Source organism: Macaca thibetana, chromosome 19, assembly GCF_024542745.1.
Source record: "Macaca thibetana thibetana isolate TM-01 chromosome 19, ASM2454274v1, whole genome shotgun sequence".
NCBI classification, from domain to species: Eukaryota; Metazoa; Chordata; class Mammalia; order Primates; family Cercopithecidae; genus Macaca; species Macaca thibetana.
In genome coordinates this window covers 34,316,212-34,333,901 of record NC_065596.1, presented here as the reverse complement: position 1 = coordinate 34,333,901, position 17,690 = coordinate 34,316,212, and the positions used below count along the sequence as shown (strand labels likewise).

General features: G+C 49.8%; 1 protein-coding gene across 5 annotated transcripts in view; it reads left to right on the top strand.

The window, feature by feature from the left end:
* The first annotated feature begins 3,906 nt into the window (after positions 1–3,906).
* Positions 3,907–17,690, top strand: part of NLRP12 (NLR family pyrin domain containing 12) — a 32,418-nt gene continuing 18,634 nt past the window's right edge. For 2 of the 5 annotated variants that reach the window (XM_050771890.1, XM_050771892.1), the window contains exons 1-3: positions 3,935–4,425; positions 13,921–14,001; positions 14,715–16,416. In XM_050771890.1, coding sequence (XP_050627847.1) covers positions 4,137–4,425; positions 13,921–14,001; positions 14,715–16,416 — 2,072 coding nt within the window. In that variant the 5' untranslated portion in view covers positions 3,935–4,136. The other 3 variants (XM_050771889.1, XM_050771894.1, XM_050771893.1) reach the window with 3 other exon arrangements.

Genomic DNA, 17,690 nt, shown 5'->3' with positions numbered 1-17,690 from the left:
GAGAAATGTTTCTCAGCAGAATCGCTTGGGGAGCTTTATATTATAAAAACATGCATTTAGCCAGGCGCGGTGGTTCACACTTGTAATCCCAGCACTTTGGGAGGCTGAGGTGGGAGGATCGCTTGAGCTCAGGGGGTCCAGACCAGCTTGGGCAACATAAGGAGATGTCATCTCTATTCAAAACACTAATAAAAGAAAAAAAGAAAAAAGAAACATATGTTTGATGGCCCCTGCCCTACCAAGATTCTGATTCAGGAAGTCTAGGGAGGGCCAATCTCATATACATATTATATTTATATATTTATACATCTTATTATAACTTATATAAAATATTTCATCTATATGTAATTTTTTTTTTTTTTTTTGAGACGGAGTCTCACTCTGTGGCCCAGGCTGGAGTGCAGTGGTGCGATCTCGGCTCATTGCAACCGCCTCCCAGGTTCAGGAGATTCTCCTGCCACAGCCTCCTGAGTAGCTGGGATTACAGGCACTCGCCACCATGCCTGGCTGACTTTTGTATTTTTATTTATTTTATTTTTAAGTTTTTGTTGTTGTTGAGACAGAGTCTCACTCAGTCACCCAGGCTGGAGTGCAGTGGCAGGATCTCGGCTCACTGCAACCTCCACCTCCCAGGTTCAAGCGATTCTCACGCCTCGGCCTCCTGAGTAGCTGGAATTACAGGTGCGCGACACCCGGCTAATTTTTGTGTTTTTAGTAGAGACGGGGTTTCGCCATGTTGGCCGGGCTGGTCTCAAACTCCTGACCTCAAATGATCCACCCGCCTCAGCCTCCCAAAATGCTGGGATTTCAGGCATGAGCCACCGCGCCTAGCAAAAAATTTAAAAAAAAAAAAAGGAAAATTGGGCTGGGTGTGGTGTCTCATGCCTGTAATCCCAGCGCTTTGGGAGGCCAAGGCGGGAGGATTGCTTGAGCTCAGGAGTTCAAGGCCATGCTGGGCGACATGGTGAAATCCCATCTACTAAAAAAAAAAAAAAAAAAAAAAAGGAAAATTGCATTCCTTGTCTTTAGATTCATTCTTGTGTTTCCAGAAATGGCACTGAGCCCAGAAGCAGCTATAGAAGTTGCCAATTCTCCTCTTTCCCCATGAGAAAGGACTATCTTGAAAGTGGAAGCATGAAGTAGACAGATGTGGATTCAGCTTCTCCCAACCCTCGCTTCCGAATTCCTAGAAATTAGTTTTTCCGCCCCCTGCGGCAGTGGCGTGGAAGGAGCCTGGGTCGTGAGCCACTTGAGGACGCTCAAATCAGATCTGTAGGGAATTCAGGTGAGCCACACCTTTCTCCTCCCCTCCAATGATCACTGCCATCCCCTTACTCCCAGGATGCACCCACCACCCGCCCTCAGTCAGGCGTTGTCTCCATCTCCGGAAACATGATGGCTTCAGTTTCTCGCTCTCCCAGTCCAGGCCTCCTCCGTGTGGTCCGCCTTCCACAGGGGCTGTGAGGAATCTTCCTTAACCCAGATCTGACTCCATCCCTCCCCTGCTCAAAACCGCTCCATGCCATGCAACAGAACATTAGTCCTGGAAAGGACTTGACATGGGAGAATGTCTCATAAAAAGCTGTGAAGGTTTCTGTTGTTGTTGTTTTGTTTTGTTTTGTTTTGTTTTGAGACGGAGTCTTACTCTGTTGCCCAGGCTGGAGTGCAGTGGTGCAATCTTGGCTCACTGCAACCTCTGCTTCCTGAGTTCAAGTGATTCTCCTGCCCCAGCCTCCTGAGTAGCTGAGACTACGGGCACCCGCCACCAAACCCAGCTAATTTTTTTTTTCTTTTTTTTTGAGATGGAGTCTCGCCCTGTTGCCCAGGCTGGAGTGCAGTGGCGCAATCTCAGCTCACTGCAACCTCTGCTTCCCGGTTCAAGCAATTCTCCTGCCTCAGCCTCCCAAGTAGCTGGGATTACAGATGACTGCCACCAAGCCTGGCTAATTTTTGTATTTTTACAAAATTTAGACATGGTGTTTCATCATGTTGGCTAGGCTGGTCTCGAACTCCTGACCTCAGGTGATCTGCCCACCTCAGTCTCCCAAAGTGCTGGGATTATAGGCGTGAGCCACTGCGCCTGGCTATGAAGACTTGTGTGTGTGTGTGTGTGTCTGAGAGGTCTGAATTGATCAGAAGCATGAAACAGAGTTGGCATGATGCAGGAGACAGAGGGAATCATAAACTTGCTCCTCCATCAGAATTCATAAATTCTGCTAACATATATTTTGTAGAGATGGGGCCTCGCTATGTTGGCCAGGCTGGTCTGAAACTCCTGGCCTCAGGTGATCTACCTGCCTTGGCCTCCCCAAGTGCTAGGATTACAGGCGTGAGCCATTGCACTCAGTCACATCTTCCTCTTACACTAACCCTCCTGTCTTCCTCTTATAAAGACTCTTGTGGCCAGGCTCGGTGGCTCACGCCTGTAATCCCAGCACTTTGGGATGCTGAGGCAGGTGGATCACAAGATCAGGAGATCAAGACCATCCTGGCTAACATGGTGAAACCCCGTCTCTACTAAAAATTTAAAAAAAAAAAATTAGCCAGGCATGGTGGCGGGCACCTGTAGTCCCAGCTACACGGGAGGCTGAGGCAGGAGAATGGCGTGAATCCGGGAGGTGGAGCTTGCAGTGAGCCGAGATCTCGCCACTGCACTCCAGCCTGGGTGACAGAGCGAGACTCCGTCTCAAAAAAAAAAAAAGAAAGACTCTTGTGATTCCACGGGTCCTGCCCAGATAACCCAGGATAACATCCCCATCTGAAGTGCCCTCATTTGGTTACATCTGCTAAGTCCCTTTTGCTATGTAGGGTGAAATGTCACAGGTTCTGGGCATTAGGACATGAATATCTCTGGGGACTATTATCCTGCCTACCACAGAGTCCCTCTTATGCCACTGTTGTGACTGAGAGAAAAGAAAAAATAGCGGCCCTATGTGAGGTCCTTAATACTTCTCCCTGAGGCTGGGCTCGGTGGCTCACACCTGTAATCCCAGCACTTTGGAAGGCTGAGGTGGGCAGATTGAGCTCAGGAGTTCGAGACCAGCCTGGACAACATAATGAGACCTCATCTGTACCAAAACTATAAAAACTTAGCTGGACATGGTGGCGCACGTCTGTGGTCCCAGCTACTTGTGAGGCTGAGGTGGGAGAATCGCTGGAACCCGGGAGGTTGCAGTGAGCTGAGATCACGCCAGTGAACTCCCGCCTGGGTGACAGAGTGAGACTCTTGTCTCAAAGGGGAAAAAAAAAAAAAGCTAGGCATGGTGGCTCACACCTGTAATCCCAGCACTTTGGGAGGCCGAGGCAGGTGGATCACCTGAGGTCAGGAGCTCCAGACCAGCCTGGCCAACATAGTGAAACCCTGTCTCTACTAAAACCACAAAAATTAGCCGGGTGTGGTGTCGGGTGCCTGAAATCCGCTACTCGGGAGTCTGACGTGGGAGAATCGCTTGAACCTGGGAGGTAGAGGTTACAGTGAGCCAAGATTGCATCGCTCTGGGCCACAGAGCGAGACTCTGTCTCAAAAAACAACAAATTCTCCCTGGAAGAGGCGCAGTCACAGTTTTTTGTTTGTTTGTTTGTTTGTTTGTATTTTTTTTAGTAGAGACGGGGTTTCACCAGGTTAGCCAGGATGGTCTCGATCTCCTGACCTCGTGATCCGCCCGTCTCGGCCTCCCAAAGTGCTGGGATTACAGGCTTGAGCCACCGCCCCCAGCCGCAGTCACAGTTTTGATGATACCCTCTGCCACACACACTAGTGAAACAAGGAAAACAAGAGGAAGGCGGAAAGACAGCGACAGTTGTGTCAAGAGAGCCGGGAAGAGACAGCAGAAGTGAAGCTCATTTTCATCAGCCAAGTGGCTCCTAGGATTTCTTAATCTCCCCCTGACTTCCTGTTCTCCACCCAGAACACCCATTGGTGAGTGGGGCGGGGCAGGAGGGAGCTGAAGAGTGAGAAAGCCATTATTTCAGCAAAAGGTTTTTCCTCCCTCTCTCAGTCCTCGAACCGCTGGCTCAGCCTCTCCGCCCACCACCTGTGAACGATGCAATGGAAGGTGTGCTGCGGTCGCCCCGTGTCCCGTGCATAGGAACATCTCAGCCTCCAGGTCCTCTCCTTCCGGGCTCACGGCACCCCCATGCTACGAACCGCAGGCAGGGACGGCCTCTGTCGCCTGTCCGCCTACTTGGAAGAACTCGAGGCTGTGGAGCTGAAGAAGTTCAAGTTATACCTGGGGACTGCGACAGAGCTGGGAGAAGACAAGATCCCCTGGGGACGCATGGAGATGGCCGGTCCCCTGGAAATGGCCCAGCTGCTCATCACCCACTTCGGGACAGAGGAGGCTTGGAGGTTGGCTCTCAGCACCTTTGAACGGATGAACAGGAAGGACCTGTGGGAGAGAGGACAGAGAGAGGACCTGGTGAGGGGTAAGGAGGTGGCGGGACAGGCAAGGCTAGAACCCCAGCGGCGTGTGGTGACTCTTGCCTGTAATCTCAGCGCTTTGGGAGGCTGAAGAGGGCAGATCACTTGAGGTGAGGAGTTCAAGACCAGCCTAGACAACATAGTGAGGCTGTGTCTCTACCAAAAATCAAAAAAATTAGCCAGGTGTGGTGGTGCATGTCTGTGATCCCAGCTTCTCAGGAGGCTGAGGTGGGAGGATCACTTGAGACCAGAAGGTCGAGGCTGCAGTGAGCTATGATCCTGCCACTGCACCCCAGCCTGGCTGACAGAGTAAGACCTTGCCTCAAATATTTAAAAAAAAAAAATATATATATATATATATATAAAATCCCTGAGCCTGGGAGATCTGGAATATATATATGTGTGTGTGTGTATATATATATATAAATTTTTTTTTAAGAGATGAGGTGGCCAGGTGCAGTGGCTCACACCTATAATCCCAGCACTTTGGGAGGCCAAGGCAGGTGGGTCATCTGAGGTCAGGAATTCGAGATCAGTCTGGCCAGCATAGTGAAACTCTGTCTCTACTAAAAATACAAAAATTAGCCAGGTGTGGTGGCACACGCCTATAGTCCCACCTACTTGGGAGGCTGAGGCAGGAGAATCGCTTGAACCTGAGAGGTGGAGATTGCAGTGAGCTGAAATCGCACCACTGTACTCCAGGCTGGCCAACAGAGTGAAACTCCATCTCAAAAAAAAATTTAAAAAGAGATGAGGTATCTTTTTGAGACGGAGTCTTGCTCTGTTGCCCAGGCTGGAGTGCAGTGGCACGATCTCCGCTCACTGCAACCTCCGCCTCCTGGGTTCAAGCAATTTTCTGCCTCAGCCTTCTGAGTAGCTGGGATTACAGGCACCTGCCACCATGCCTGGCTAATTTTTTGTATTTATATTTTTTGTAGAGACGGGGTTTCATTATCTTGGCCAGGCTGCTCTTGAACTCCTGACCTCGTGATCCACCTGCCTCAGCCTCCCAAAGTGCTGGGATTACAGGCGTGAGCCACTGTGCCCAGCCAAGATGAGGTATCCTTATGTTGCCCAGGCTGGTCTTGAACTCCTGGGCTCAAGCAAGCTCCCACCTTAGCCTCCCAAAGCACTGGGATTACAGGCATGAATGATCACTGCTTGGCCACCAATTCCCTTTTCTTTCATACTAATCCCTGAGCCTGGGAGATCGGGAATTGTAACTTACACACGCACACATCTATATCTACACAAAAATTTCAACTTTTGCCGGGCACAGTGGCTCACGCCTGTAATCCCAGCACTTTGGGAGGCCGAGGCGAGTGGATCACAAGGTCAGGAGATCGAGACCATCCTGGCTAACACGGTGAAACCCCATCTCTACTAAAAACTACAAAAAAAAACTTAGCCGGGCATGGTGGCGGGCGCCTGTAGTTCCAGCTATTCGGGAGGCTGAGGCAGGAGAATGGTGTGAACCCGGGGGACAGAGCTTGCAGTGAGCTGAGATCACGTCACTGCACTCCAGCCTGGGCGACAGAGCAATACTCCATCTCAAAAAAAAAAAAATTTTTCAATTTTTATTTTAGATTCAAGGGGTACATGTGCAGGTTTGTTACATGGGTGTATTGAGCGATGCTGAGATTCAGGGTAAGATTGATCCTATCACCCAGGTACTTGAACATAGTACCCAATCGTGAGTTTTCCCCCCTGCCACGAGTCCCCAGTGTCTTCCCATCTTTGTCCACGAGAACCCAGTGTTTATCTTCCACTTAGAAGTGAGAACATGCAGTCTTTGGTTTTCTATTCCTGCATTAGTTTGCTTAGGATAATGGACTCCAGCTGCGTCCATGTTACTGCAAAGGACATGATTTTGTTCTTTTTTATGACTGTGTACAGAATTCTAATTTCATCCCTTTGGTCTTTGTTCATGCTGTGTTCTGTCTGGAATTTTCTCCATCTTCTTTGCCTGGAAAAGTATTACTTACTGAAAACTTGAGGCCATTACCTTCTCTAAAGAATTTACTCCTCTTCCCCCACCTTCTGATTCCTCACTCCCACCACTCTGACTGCCTGAGAAACCCCACTTCTGTGCCTCCTTAGCACTCTTGGATTTCTTTTATTATATCTTCTATCTCATAAAATAATCACAATGGGCCGGGCGCGGTGGCTCAAGCCTGTAATCCCAGCACTTTGGGAGACTGAGGTGGGCGGATCACCTGAGCTCAGGAGTTCGAGACCAGCCTGGCCAACATGGTGAAACCCCGTCTCTACTAAAAATACAAAAAAATTATACGGGGTGGTGGCGGGCGCCAGTAATCCCAGCTAATCTAGAGGCTGAGACAGGAGAATCACTTGAACCCAGGAGGTGAAGGTTGCAGTGAGCAAAGATCAAGCCACTGCACTCCAGCCTGGGTGACAGAGTGAGACACTGTCTCAAAAAAAAAATACATATATATATGATTTATATTCAGACACAAGCTCAAGAGATAATACGTGCAAAGTGCTTGACACAATTCGGAGCAGGTAGTAAAGGCTCGGCACATGTGGCCCATTGCCCATTGCCGAAGTGGCAGAGATGGGACTTGAGCTGTGGAATTGGTTTTTTAAAAATATTTTTATTTTTTAGAGATGGGGTCTCACCATGTTGCCCAGGCTAGACTCAAACTCCTGGGCTGAAGTGATCCCCCTGCCTCAGGCTCTTGAATAGCTGAAACTACAGGTGCGCACCACAGAGCCCTGTTGGAGCTGTGGTTTTTTTGCTTTGTTTTGTTTTTGAGACAGAGTCTCACTCTGTCGCCCAGGCTGGAGTGCAGTGGCGCAATCTTGACTCACTGCAAGCTCTGTATCCCGAGTTCCAGCGATTCTCCTGCCTCAGCCTCCTGAGTAGCTAGGATTACAGGCACATGCCACCACTCCCGACTAATTTTTGTATTTTTAGTAAAGACGGGGTTTCACCATGTTAGTCCAGTTGGTCTTGAACTCCTGACCTCAGGTGATCCGCCCACCTCGCCTCCCAAAGTGCTGGAATTACAGGCGTGAGCCACTGCACCCTGCTTGAGCTGTAGTTTTTAATGTCATTTCTCACCTGTTTTCTCTACTGGGAACTGGATGCCTGAAAGGCAGAAAGAGTCTGGACTCCCATGTGTGATTCTCTGAGACTAAAGTGTCTGGCTAGGGCTAGGAACCGAGTAAACTTTGGTGAACATTTGCTGAATGAGTAAGCAAGTCCTGCCAATAACGGGTTATACACAGTCACTTCTGCAAAGCTCCGTGACTCATCATTAATGAGGTGTGACGGTAGCAGTGTGCTGGGAAACATCTCTGTGAAAAACAAAGTCTTTAATGACTCTGAAAAAACCAAATGCACTTGTTTGTAGCCTGCCTGCCTTCCTTTCCTTCTTTCCTTCCTTCCTTCCTTCCTTCCTTCCTTCCTTCCTTCCTTCCTTCCTTCCTTCCTTCCTTCCCTCCCTCCCTCCCTCCCTCCCTCCTTCCTTCCTTCCTTTCCTTCCTTCCTTTTTCTCCCTTCCGTTCCCTTCCCTCTTCCTTTCTTTTCTTTATTCTTCTTTTCTCTCTCTCTCCTCTCTCTTCTCTTTTCTCTGTCTTTCTTTTTCTCTTTCTCTTTTCTCCATCACCCAAGAGACGGAGGTTGTGGTGAGCCAAGATCCCGCCACTGCACTCCAGCCTGGACAACAAGAGCAAAACTCCGTCTTAATATACATACACATACACACATATATAATATATATATGTATATTATATATATATTAGCCAGGTGTGGTGGCGCACGCCTGTAATCCCAGCTACTCGGGAGGCTGAGGCAGGAGAATCACTTGAACCCAGGAGGCGGAGGTTGCAGTGGGCCAAGATCGCACCACTGCACTCCAGCCTGGACGACAAGAGCGAGACTCTATCTCAAAAAAAAAAAAAAGAAAAGAAAAAAGTATCAATGTACTTACTTGTCATTTTGTATAATTATATCTAAATGTAAGTGTTACATAGTTATTTTAAGAAATGGAAATAATGTACAAATATAGAATCAAAAGTAAAGTCCCACTTTTCTCCCTCTTCCGCCTGAATCTCTCCCAGCATTGACAATGCGTAACCATTTGCCGAGCGTTCTTCTCCGGACTGCATCCGTTTAGTCTACTAAGAGGCAGCTCAGCGTTCCCAAGGAGACAGATGTCTAGCTTTGCTCTTTCTGTCTGTGTGATGCTGGAGAATCGATGTGCCCCTCTGGGCTTCTGTCTCCATCTGTAAAACAAGGGCATCCGACAAGATTGGCAGTTCGCATGTGAATGTGCATAAGAGTCTCTCAAGACCCTTGTGGCCAATGGCGAATCCAAGACGCCCCAACCCTAGAGATTCTGATTCAGCAGGTCTCAGGCACCAGGAATCTGCATTTTGGTGTGGGTGGTTCTCGCGGCATGCCTAGGAAACACTGAAGGAGAACATCTCTGAGGCCTTTCTCAGCTACGATTTTCAAGAATTACCTTTTTTATTTTTATTTATTTATTTTTTTGAAATGGAGTCTCACTCTGTCACCCAGGCTGGAGTGCAGTGGCACGATCTTGGCTCACTGCAAGCTCCACCTCCTGGGTTCAAGTGATTCACCTGCCTCAGCCTCCCGAGTAGCTGGGACTACAGGCGCCCGCCATCACACCCGGCTAGTTTTGTATTTATAGTAGAGATGGGGTTTCACCGTGTTAGCCAGGATGGTCTCGATCTCCTGACCTCACGATCCACCCACCTCAGCCTCCCAAAATGCTAGGATTACAGGCGTGAGCCACCATACCAGCCTGGATTGCCTTTAAAAAAAAAAAAAAAAAAAAAAAACTATGGCCACACCTATAATCCCAGCACTTTGGGAGGCTAAGGCAGGCAGATGACTTGAGCCTAGAAGTTTGAGACCGGTCTGGGCAACATGGCAAAAACCCCGTCTCTACAAAACTGGGCAGGCACAGTGGCACATGCCTGCAGACCCAGCTACCTGGGAGGCTGAGATGGGAGGATCACTTAAGCCCAGGAGGTGAAGGCTGCAATGAGCCAAGATCATGCCACTCGACTCTAGCCTGAGGAACACAGCAAGACCCTCTCTCTCTCAAAAAAAAAAAAAAAAAAAAAAAAAAAATATATATATATATATATATATATATGTATTGTCAACCAGCTGCAGTGGCTCACGCCTGTAATCCCAGCACGTTGGAGCTGAGGCAGGCGAATCACTTGAGGCCAGGAATTCGACAACAGCCTGGCCAACATGGTGAAACCTTGTCTTATCTCTACTAAAAATACAAAAATTAGCTGGTCGTGGTGGTACATGCCTGTAATCCCAGCTACTCCAGAGGCTGAGGCAGGAGAATCACTTGAACCCGGGAGGCAGAGGTTGCAGTGAGCCAAGATCACACCAGCCTGGGCGACACAGTGAGACTCTGTCTCATAAATGAATAAATAAATAGTGCTAAAATACACAAAACATGAAATTTGCTCTCTTAACCTTTTTTTTTTTTTTTTTTTTTTTTTTTTTGAGACGGAATTTAATTCTTGTTGCCTAGGCTGGAGTGCAGTGGCATGATCTCAGCTCACTGCAACCTCTGCCTCCTGGGTTCAAGCAATTATCCTGTCTCAGCCTCCCAAGTAGCTGGGATTATAGGCATCTGCCACCATGCCCAGCTAATTTTTGTATTTTTAGTAGAGATGGGGTTTCTCCATGTTGGTCAGACTGGTCTTGAACTCCTGACTTCAGGTAATCCATCTGCCTTGGCCTCCCAAAGTGCAGGGATTACAGGCGTGAGCCACCACACCCGGCCTCCTCTTAACCATTTTTTTTTTTTTCCTTGAGATGGAGTCCTGCTCTGTCACTAGGCTGGAGTGCAATGGTGCGATCTCAGCTCACTACAACCTCTGACTCCCTGGTTCAAGTGATTCTCCTGCCTCAGCCTCCCAAGTAGCTGGGATTACAGGCATGCACCACCACGCCTGGCTCATTTTTGTATTTTTTGTTTTGTTTTGTTTTGTTTTGTTTTTTTGAGACGGAGTCTTGCTCTGTCACGCAGGCTGAGTGCAGTGACACGTTCTGGGCTCACTGCAAGCTCAGCCTCCCAGGTTCACGCCATTCTCCTGCCTGAGCCTCCTGAGTAGCTGCGACTACAGGCGCCCGCCACCACCATGCCCAGCTAATTGTTTGTACTTTTAGTAGACACGGGATTTCACCGTATTAGCCAGGATGATCTAGATCTCCTGACCTCGTGATCCGCCCACATCGGCCTCCCACAGTGCTGGGATTACAGGTGTGAGCCACCGCACCCAGCCTTCATTTTTGTATTTTTAATAGAGACAAGGTTTCACCACATTGGTAAGGCTGGTCTTGAACTCCTGACATCAGGTGATCCACCTGCCTTGGCCTCCTAAAGTGCTGGGAATACAGGCGTGAGCCACTGCGCCCGGCCTCCTCTTAACCATTTTTAAGTGTGCTGCTGAGGATAGTACATTTACACTGATGTGCCTTCAATCTTCAGAACTCTGCATCTTGCAAAACAAACTGGATACCCATTAAACAATTCCCTATTTTCCCCTTTCCTCTCAATGATAACCTTCTTTAATTAAACATTTTTGAGTGGCCAGGTGCGTTGGCTCATGCCTGTAATCCCAGCACTTTGGGAGGCCAAGGTGGGCGGATCACCTGAGGTCAGGAGTTTGAGACCAGCCTGGCCAACATGGTAAAACCCCATCTCTACCAAAAATACAAAAATTAGCCGGGCATGGTGGCCCACGCCTGTAATCCCAGTTACTCGGGAGACTGAGGCAGGAGAATCACTTGAACCTGGGAGGTGAAGATTGTAGTGAGCTGAGATCACACCATTGCACTCCAGCCTGGGCAACAGAGCGAGACTCTGTCTCAAAAATAAATAACATAAAATAAATAAAATAATAAAATAAATAAAATAAAATAAAATAATAAAATAAAATAAAATAAATAGTGCGAGATGACTGAATATACCAGAGCCAGCACTGAACAGATGAAAGACAACAGTTTAGGCCAGGCACGGTGGCTCACGCTTGTAATCCCAGCACTTTGGGAAACCAAGGCAGGTGGATCATGAGGTCAGGAGTTCAAGACCAGCCTGGCCAACATGGTGAAACTCCGTCTCTACTAAAAAATACAAAAATTAGCTGGGTGCAGTGGCGGGCGCCTGTAATCCCAGCTACTCAGGAGGCTGAAGCAGGAGAATTGCTTGAACCCGGGAGGCGGAGCTTGCAGTGAGTTGAGGTCACGCTGCTGCATTCCGGCCTGGGTGACAGAGCAAGACTCTGCCTCAAAAAAAAAAAAAAAAAAAAAAAAAAAAAAGACAGACAACAGTTTATTAGTCACACAGACTCACAGGGAAGGTGTCCCTGTGTGCCAGGAGGGTCACACAGGGTATTGTACTTGGGAACATTATGAAGCTACAGGGACTGTGGGGGGCGGGCTGTGTAGTAACAGGAGGGTGGGGTGCCTCCTGGCTCCTTCAAGAGGATGTTCTTTGCTTTCATGAATCATTTCATGGACTAGCAACCAGCAGGGAGGTGAAAACTTGTCAGAGTGAGGACCAGATGGGGTGCCGCTGGCTCAGCTGATGGGAGAACTCGCTGGGGGGAAGTCTTTCTCATGGAGTAGGGAATATACCAGGTGAGAGCGTAGGAACTCACCCTTAGGACTTTGAGGGCCTTCTGAGGACCAAAGATGCCAAGGAAGGACTCGACGTGTAGAATCTTATGACGTATCCACAAAGACCTTTTTGGGGCTGGGCACGATGGCCCACACCAGTATTTCCAACACTTTGAGAGGCCAAGGTTGAAGGACTGCTTGAGGCCAGGAGTTCCAGACCAGCCTGGGTAACATACTGAGACTTAATCTCTACCAAAAAAAAAAAAAAAAATTAAAATATTTTTAAGAGACAGAGTCAGGGCCGGGCGCAGTGGCTCAAGCCTGTAATCCCAGCACTTTGGGAGGCCGAGGCAGGCGGATCACGAGGTCAGGAGATCGAGACCATCCTGGCGAACACGGTGAAACCCCGTCTCTACTAAAAAATACAAAAAAAAAAAAAAACTAGCCGGGCGAGGTGGTGGGCGCCTGTAGTCCCAGCTACTCGGGAGGCCGAGGCAGGAGAATGGCGTAAACCCGGGAGGCAGAGCTTGCAGTGAGCTGAGATCCAGCCACTGCACTCCAGCCTGGGCAACAGAGCAAGACTCCGTCTCAAAAAAAAAAAAAAAAAAAAAGACAGAGTCGCCGGGCGCAGTGGCTCACACATAATCCCAGCACTTTGGGAGGCCGAGGTGGGCGGATCACGGGGTCAGGAGCTCGAGACCAGCCTGACCCACATGGTAAAACCCCGTCTCTACTAAAAATACAAAAAAATACAAAATAAATTATCCAGGCATGGTGATGCATGCCTGTAGTCCCAGCTGCTCAGGAGGCTGAGGCAGGAGAACCACTTGAACCCAGGAGGCAGAAGTTGCGGTGAGCCAAGATCACGCCACTACACTCCAGCCTGGGTAACAGAGCTAGACTCTGTCCTGAAAAAAAAAAAAGATAATGGATGAGATGTGGCCTAGAGCTGACAAGGGAGGAGTCCAGACTGACTCAGAACTTCCCAATCAAAAAGATTGATTGGGCCCGGGTGCAGTGGCTCACGCCTGTAATCCCAGCACTTTGGGAAGCCAAGGCAGGTGGATCATGAGGTCAGGAGTTCAAGACCAGCCTGGCCAACATAGTGAAACCCCATCTCTACTAAAAATACAAAAATCAGGCCGGGCGCAGTGGCTCACACCTGTAATCCTAGCACTTTGGGAGGCCGAAGTGGGCGGATCATGAGGTCAGCAGATCGAGACCATCCTGGCTAACACGGTGAAACTCTATCTCTACTAAAAATACAAAAAATTAGCCAGGCGTGGTGGTGGACGCCTGTAGTCCCAGCTACTCAGGAGCCTGAGGCAGGAGAATGGCGTGAACCCGGGAGGCCGTGAGCCGAGATGGCGCCACTGCACTCCAGCCTGGGCGACAGAGCAAGACTCCATCTCAAAAAATAAAATAAAATAAAATAAAAAATACAAAAATTAGCCAGGCATTGTGGCGCACAACTGTAACGCCAGTTACTCGGGAGGCTGAGGCAGGAGAACTGCTTGAATCCGGGAGGTGGAGGTTGTGGTGAGCCGAGATCGTACCACTGCACTCCAGCCTGGGCAACAGAGCAAGACTCTGTCTCAAAAAAAAAAAAAAAAAAAAAGACTGATTGGATGGATGGAGGTGCCAATGACCATGAGGGGGACCCAGGAAGGAGGGTGGGCTACAAGGAACAAGGGATGAGCTGTTTCCCACACACAGCCTTTGCAGTGACTACAGAACATTCTGGGGTGTGGATGAGCAGGGAGTTATGCAGGCATTTTGACGTAATCGCAGCTAATATGACGCAGTGCTGCTAGCCAGATGCGTACTAGTTCATCTTGCACAATTTCTTTTCCAGATACCCCACCTGGTGGCCCGTCCTCACTTGGGAACCAGTCAACATGCCTTCCTGAAGTCTCTCCTATCACTCCAAGAAAAGGTGAGCCTCAAGCCATGTACCTACATGTATTTGTCTACACAGAGGAGAAGACCCCACGGAGTGTAGGCCAGGCACAAATGCATGATTGAGGAACTCGTGGGGTGGATTAATGACACCATCAAAGGGACAGTTTCCTCCTATGTTTCAACTCATCAACCTTTCCATGTCCACATTTTGTCCTGACACTTGTCACCTCATGGCTGAAAGATGGCTACCAAACCATGTCATACAAGCAAGGGCAACAAGGGAGGCCTAAAAGGCCAGGTATGGTGGCTCACGCCTGTAACCCAAGCACTTTGGGAGGCCAAGGCAGGCGGATCACCTGAGGTCAGGAGTTCAAGACCAGCCTGGAAAACGTGACAAAACCCTGTCTCTACTAAAAATACAAAATTAGCCAGGTGTGGTGGAGCACATCTGTAGTCCCAGCTATTCAGAGGGTGAGGCAGGAGAATCACTTGAACCTGGAAGGTGGAGGTTGCAGGTCAAGTTGAAGGTGAAAGTCTCGCTCCATTGCCCAGGCTGGAATGCAGTGGTGCGATCTCGGCTCACTGCAACCTCCACCTCCTGGGTTCAAGCAATTCTCCCGTCTCAGCCTCCCAAGTAGCTGGGACTACAGGCACACACCTTTGAGCCAGATGAGGAGCGCTTTACCTCATGAACTCATCAGAGGTTGCTGATGAGTCCTCCACAAAACTTTCATTCCTCTCCCCTAGATCCCCAGGAAGCCTACAGAGACTATGTCCGCAGGAAATTCCGGCTCATGGAAGACCGCAATGCACGCCTAGGGGAATGTGTCAACCTCAGCCACCGGTACACCCGGCTCCTGCTGGTGAAGGAGCACTCAAACCCCATGCAGGCCCAGCAGCAGCTTCTGGACATAGGCCGGGGACACACGAGGACTGTGGGACACCAGGCCAGCCCCATCAAAATAGAGACCCTCTTTGAACCAGACGAGGAGCGCCCCAAGCCACCATGCGCTGTGGTCATGCAAGGCGTGGCAGGGATAGGCAAGTCCATGCTGGCACACAAGGTGATGCTGGACTGGGCGGACGGGAAGCTCTTCCAAGGCAGATTTGATTATCTCTTCTACATCAACTGCAGGGAGATGAACCAGAGTGACACGGAATGCAGCATGCAAGACCTCATCTCCAGCTGCTGGCCCGAGCCTAGCGCGCCTCTCCAGGAGCTCGTCCGAGTTCCTGAGCGCCTCCTTTTCATCATTGACGGCTTCGATGAGCTCAAGCCTTCTTTCCACGATCCTCAGGGACCCTGGTGCCTCTGCTGGGCGGAGAAACGGCCCACGGAGCTGCTTCTTAACAGCTTAATTCGGAAGAAGCTGCTCCCTGAGCTATCTTTGCTGGTCACCACGCGGCCCACGGCTTTGGAGAAGCTCCACCGTCTGCTGGAGCACCCCAGGCACGTGGAGATCCTGGGCTTCTCTGAGGCAGAAAGGAAGGAGTACTTCTACAAGTATTTCCACGACACAGAGCAGGCGGGCCAAGTCTTCAATTATGTGAGGGACAACGAGCCTCTCTTCACCATGTGCTTCGTCCCCCTGGTGTGCTGGGTGGTGTGTACCTGCCTCCAGCAGCAGCTGGAGGGTGGGGGGCTGTTGAAACAGACATCCAGGACCACCACTGCGGTGTACATGCTCTACCTGCTCAGTCTGATGCAACCCAAGCTCAGGACCGCACGCCTCCAGCCCCCACCCAACCAGAGAGGGTTGTGCTCCTTGGCGGCAGATGGGCTCTGGAACCAGAAAATCCTATTTGAGGAGCAGGACCTTCGGAAGCATGGCCTAGATGGGGCAGATGTCTCTGCCTTCCTCAACATGAACATCTTCCAGAAGGACATTAACTGTGAGAGGTACTACAGCTTCATCCACTTGAGTTTCCAGGAATTCTTTGCAGCTATGTACTATATCCTGGATGACGGGGAGCGTGGGGCAGGCCCAGACCAGGACGTGATCAGGCTGTTGACCGAGTATGGGTTTTCTGAAAGGAGCTTCCTGGCACTCACCATCCGCTTCCTGTTTGGACTCCTGAACGAGGAGACCAGGAGCTATCTGGAGAACAGTCTATGCTGGAAGGTATCACCGCACATCAAGAGGGAACTGTTGCAGTGGATCCGAAGCAAAGCTCAGAGCGACGGCTCCACCCTGCAGCAGGGCTCCTTGGAGTTCTTCAGCTGCTTGTACGAGATCCAGGAGGAGGAGTTTATCCAGCAGGCCCTGAGCCACTTCCAGGTAATCGTGGTCAGCAACATCGCCTCCAAGATGGAGCACATGGTCTGCTCCTTCTGTGTGAAGAACTGCAGGAGCGCCCAGGTGCTGCACTTGTATGGCGCCACCTACAGCGCTGACGGGGAAGACCGCGCGAGGTGCTCTGCAGGAGCACACACGCTGCTGGTGCAGCTGTAAGTATCCCTGGGGCTGCTCAGATTCATGCCTTTTTTTTTTTTTTTTTTTTCTGTTACCCAGGCTGGAGTGCACTGGCGTGACCTCAGCTCACTGCAACCTCCGCCTCCCGGGTTCAAGAGATTCTCCGTCTCAGCCTCCCAAGTAGCTGGGACTACAGGTGCCACCATGCCTGGCTAATTTTTGTATTTTTAGTAGAGACAGGGTTTCACCATGTTGGCCAGGGTGGTCTTGATCTCTTGACCTCATGATCTGCCCGCCTTGGCCTCCCAAAGTGCTGGGATTACAGGCATGAGCCACGGCACCCGGCCCACGCTTTTTTTTTTTTTTAAACGAAGTCTCTCCCAGTGTCCTAGGCTGGAGTGCAGTGGCGCGATCTCGGCTCACTGCAGCCTCTGCCTTCCGGGTTCAAGCAATTCTCCTGCCTCAGCCTCCTGAGTAGCTGGGGTTACAGATGCTCATCACCATGCCGGCATAATTTTTGTGTTTTTAGTGGAGACGGGGTTTCACCATGTTAGCCAGGCTGGTCTTGAACTCCTGACCTCAAGTGATCCACCCGCCTTGGTCTTGAGGTTCATGCTCTTAACCAGTGCCTCTCAGCTAGGGGTGATTTTGCTCTGACATTTGGCCATGTCTGGAGACATGTTTTCTGGTGGTCACAAGTGGGAAGCAAGTAACACTTCCCACAACTGGGAAGCAAGTAACACTACTGACATCTAGTGGGTAAAGGCCAGGAATGCTGCAAACATCCTGCAGTACACAGGACGGTCCCTCTGGCCCCGAAGTGTCAATAGTGCCACAGCTGAGACTAAACACCACCCACTGGGACTAAATTGAGGTTGATGTCTGGGAGAATTTATTCAATCAACAAATATTACTAAGTCCCTTTTTCTTGAGAGAGTCTGGCTCTGTCACCAAGGCTGAACTGCAGTGGCACGATCTCAGCTCACTGCAACCTCCCCCTTGCGTGTCTCAGCCTCCCGAGTAGCCGGGACCACAGGAGTGTGCCACCACACCCAGCTAATTTTCGTATTTTTTAGTAGAGACGGGGTATCACCATGTTGGCCAGGCTGGTCTTGAATTCTTGGCCTCAGCCTCCCAAAATGCTGGGATTATAGGTGTGAGCCACCACACCCAGCCTCTATGTCCCTTTTATCTGTGGACCCAACACTGTTCTGTAGACAGAAGACTGTGTGAATAAGCCAATGCTCCCAAGAGAGCACGCATCCCAATGAGAACGGAGACAGATAATAAAGAAACAAGTAAACCAACT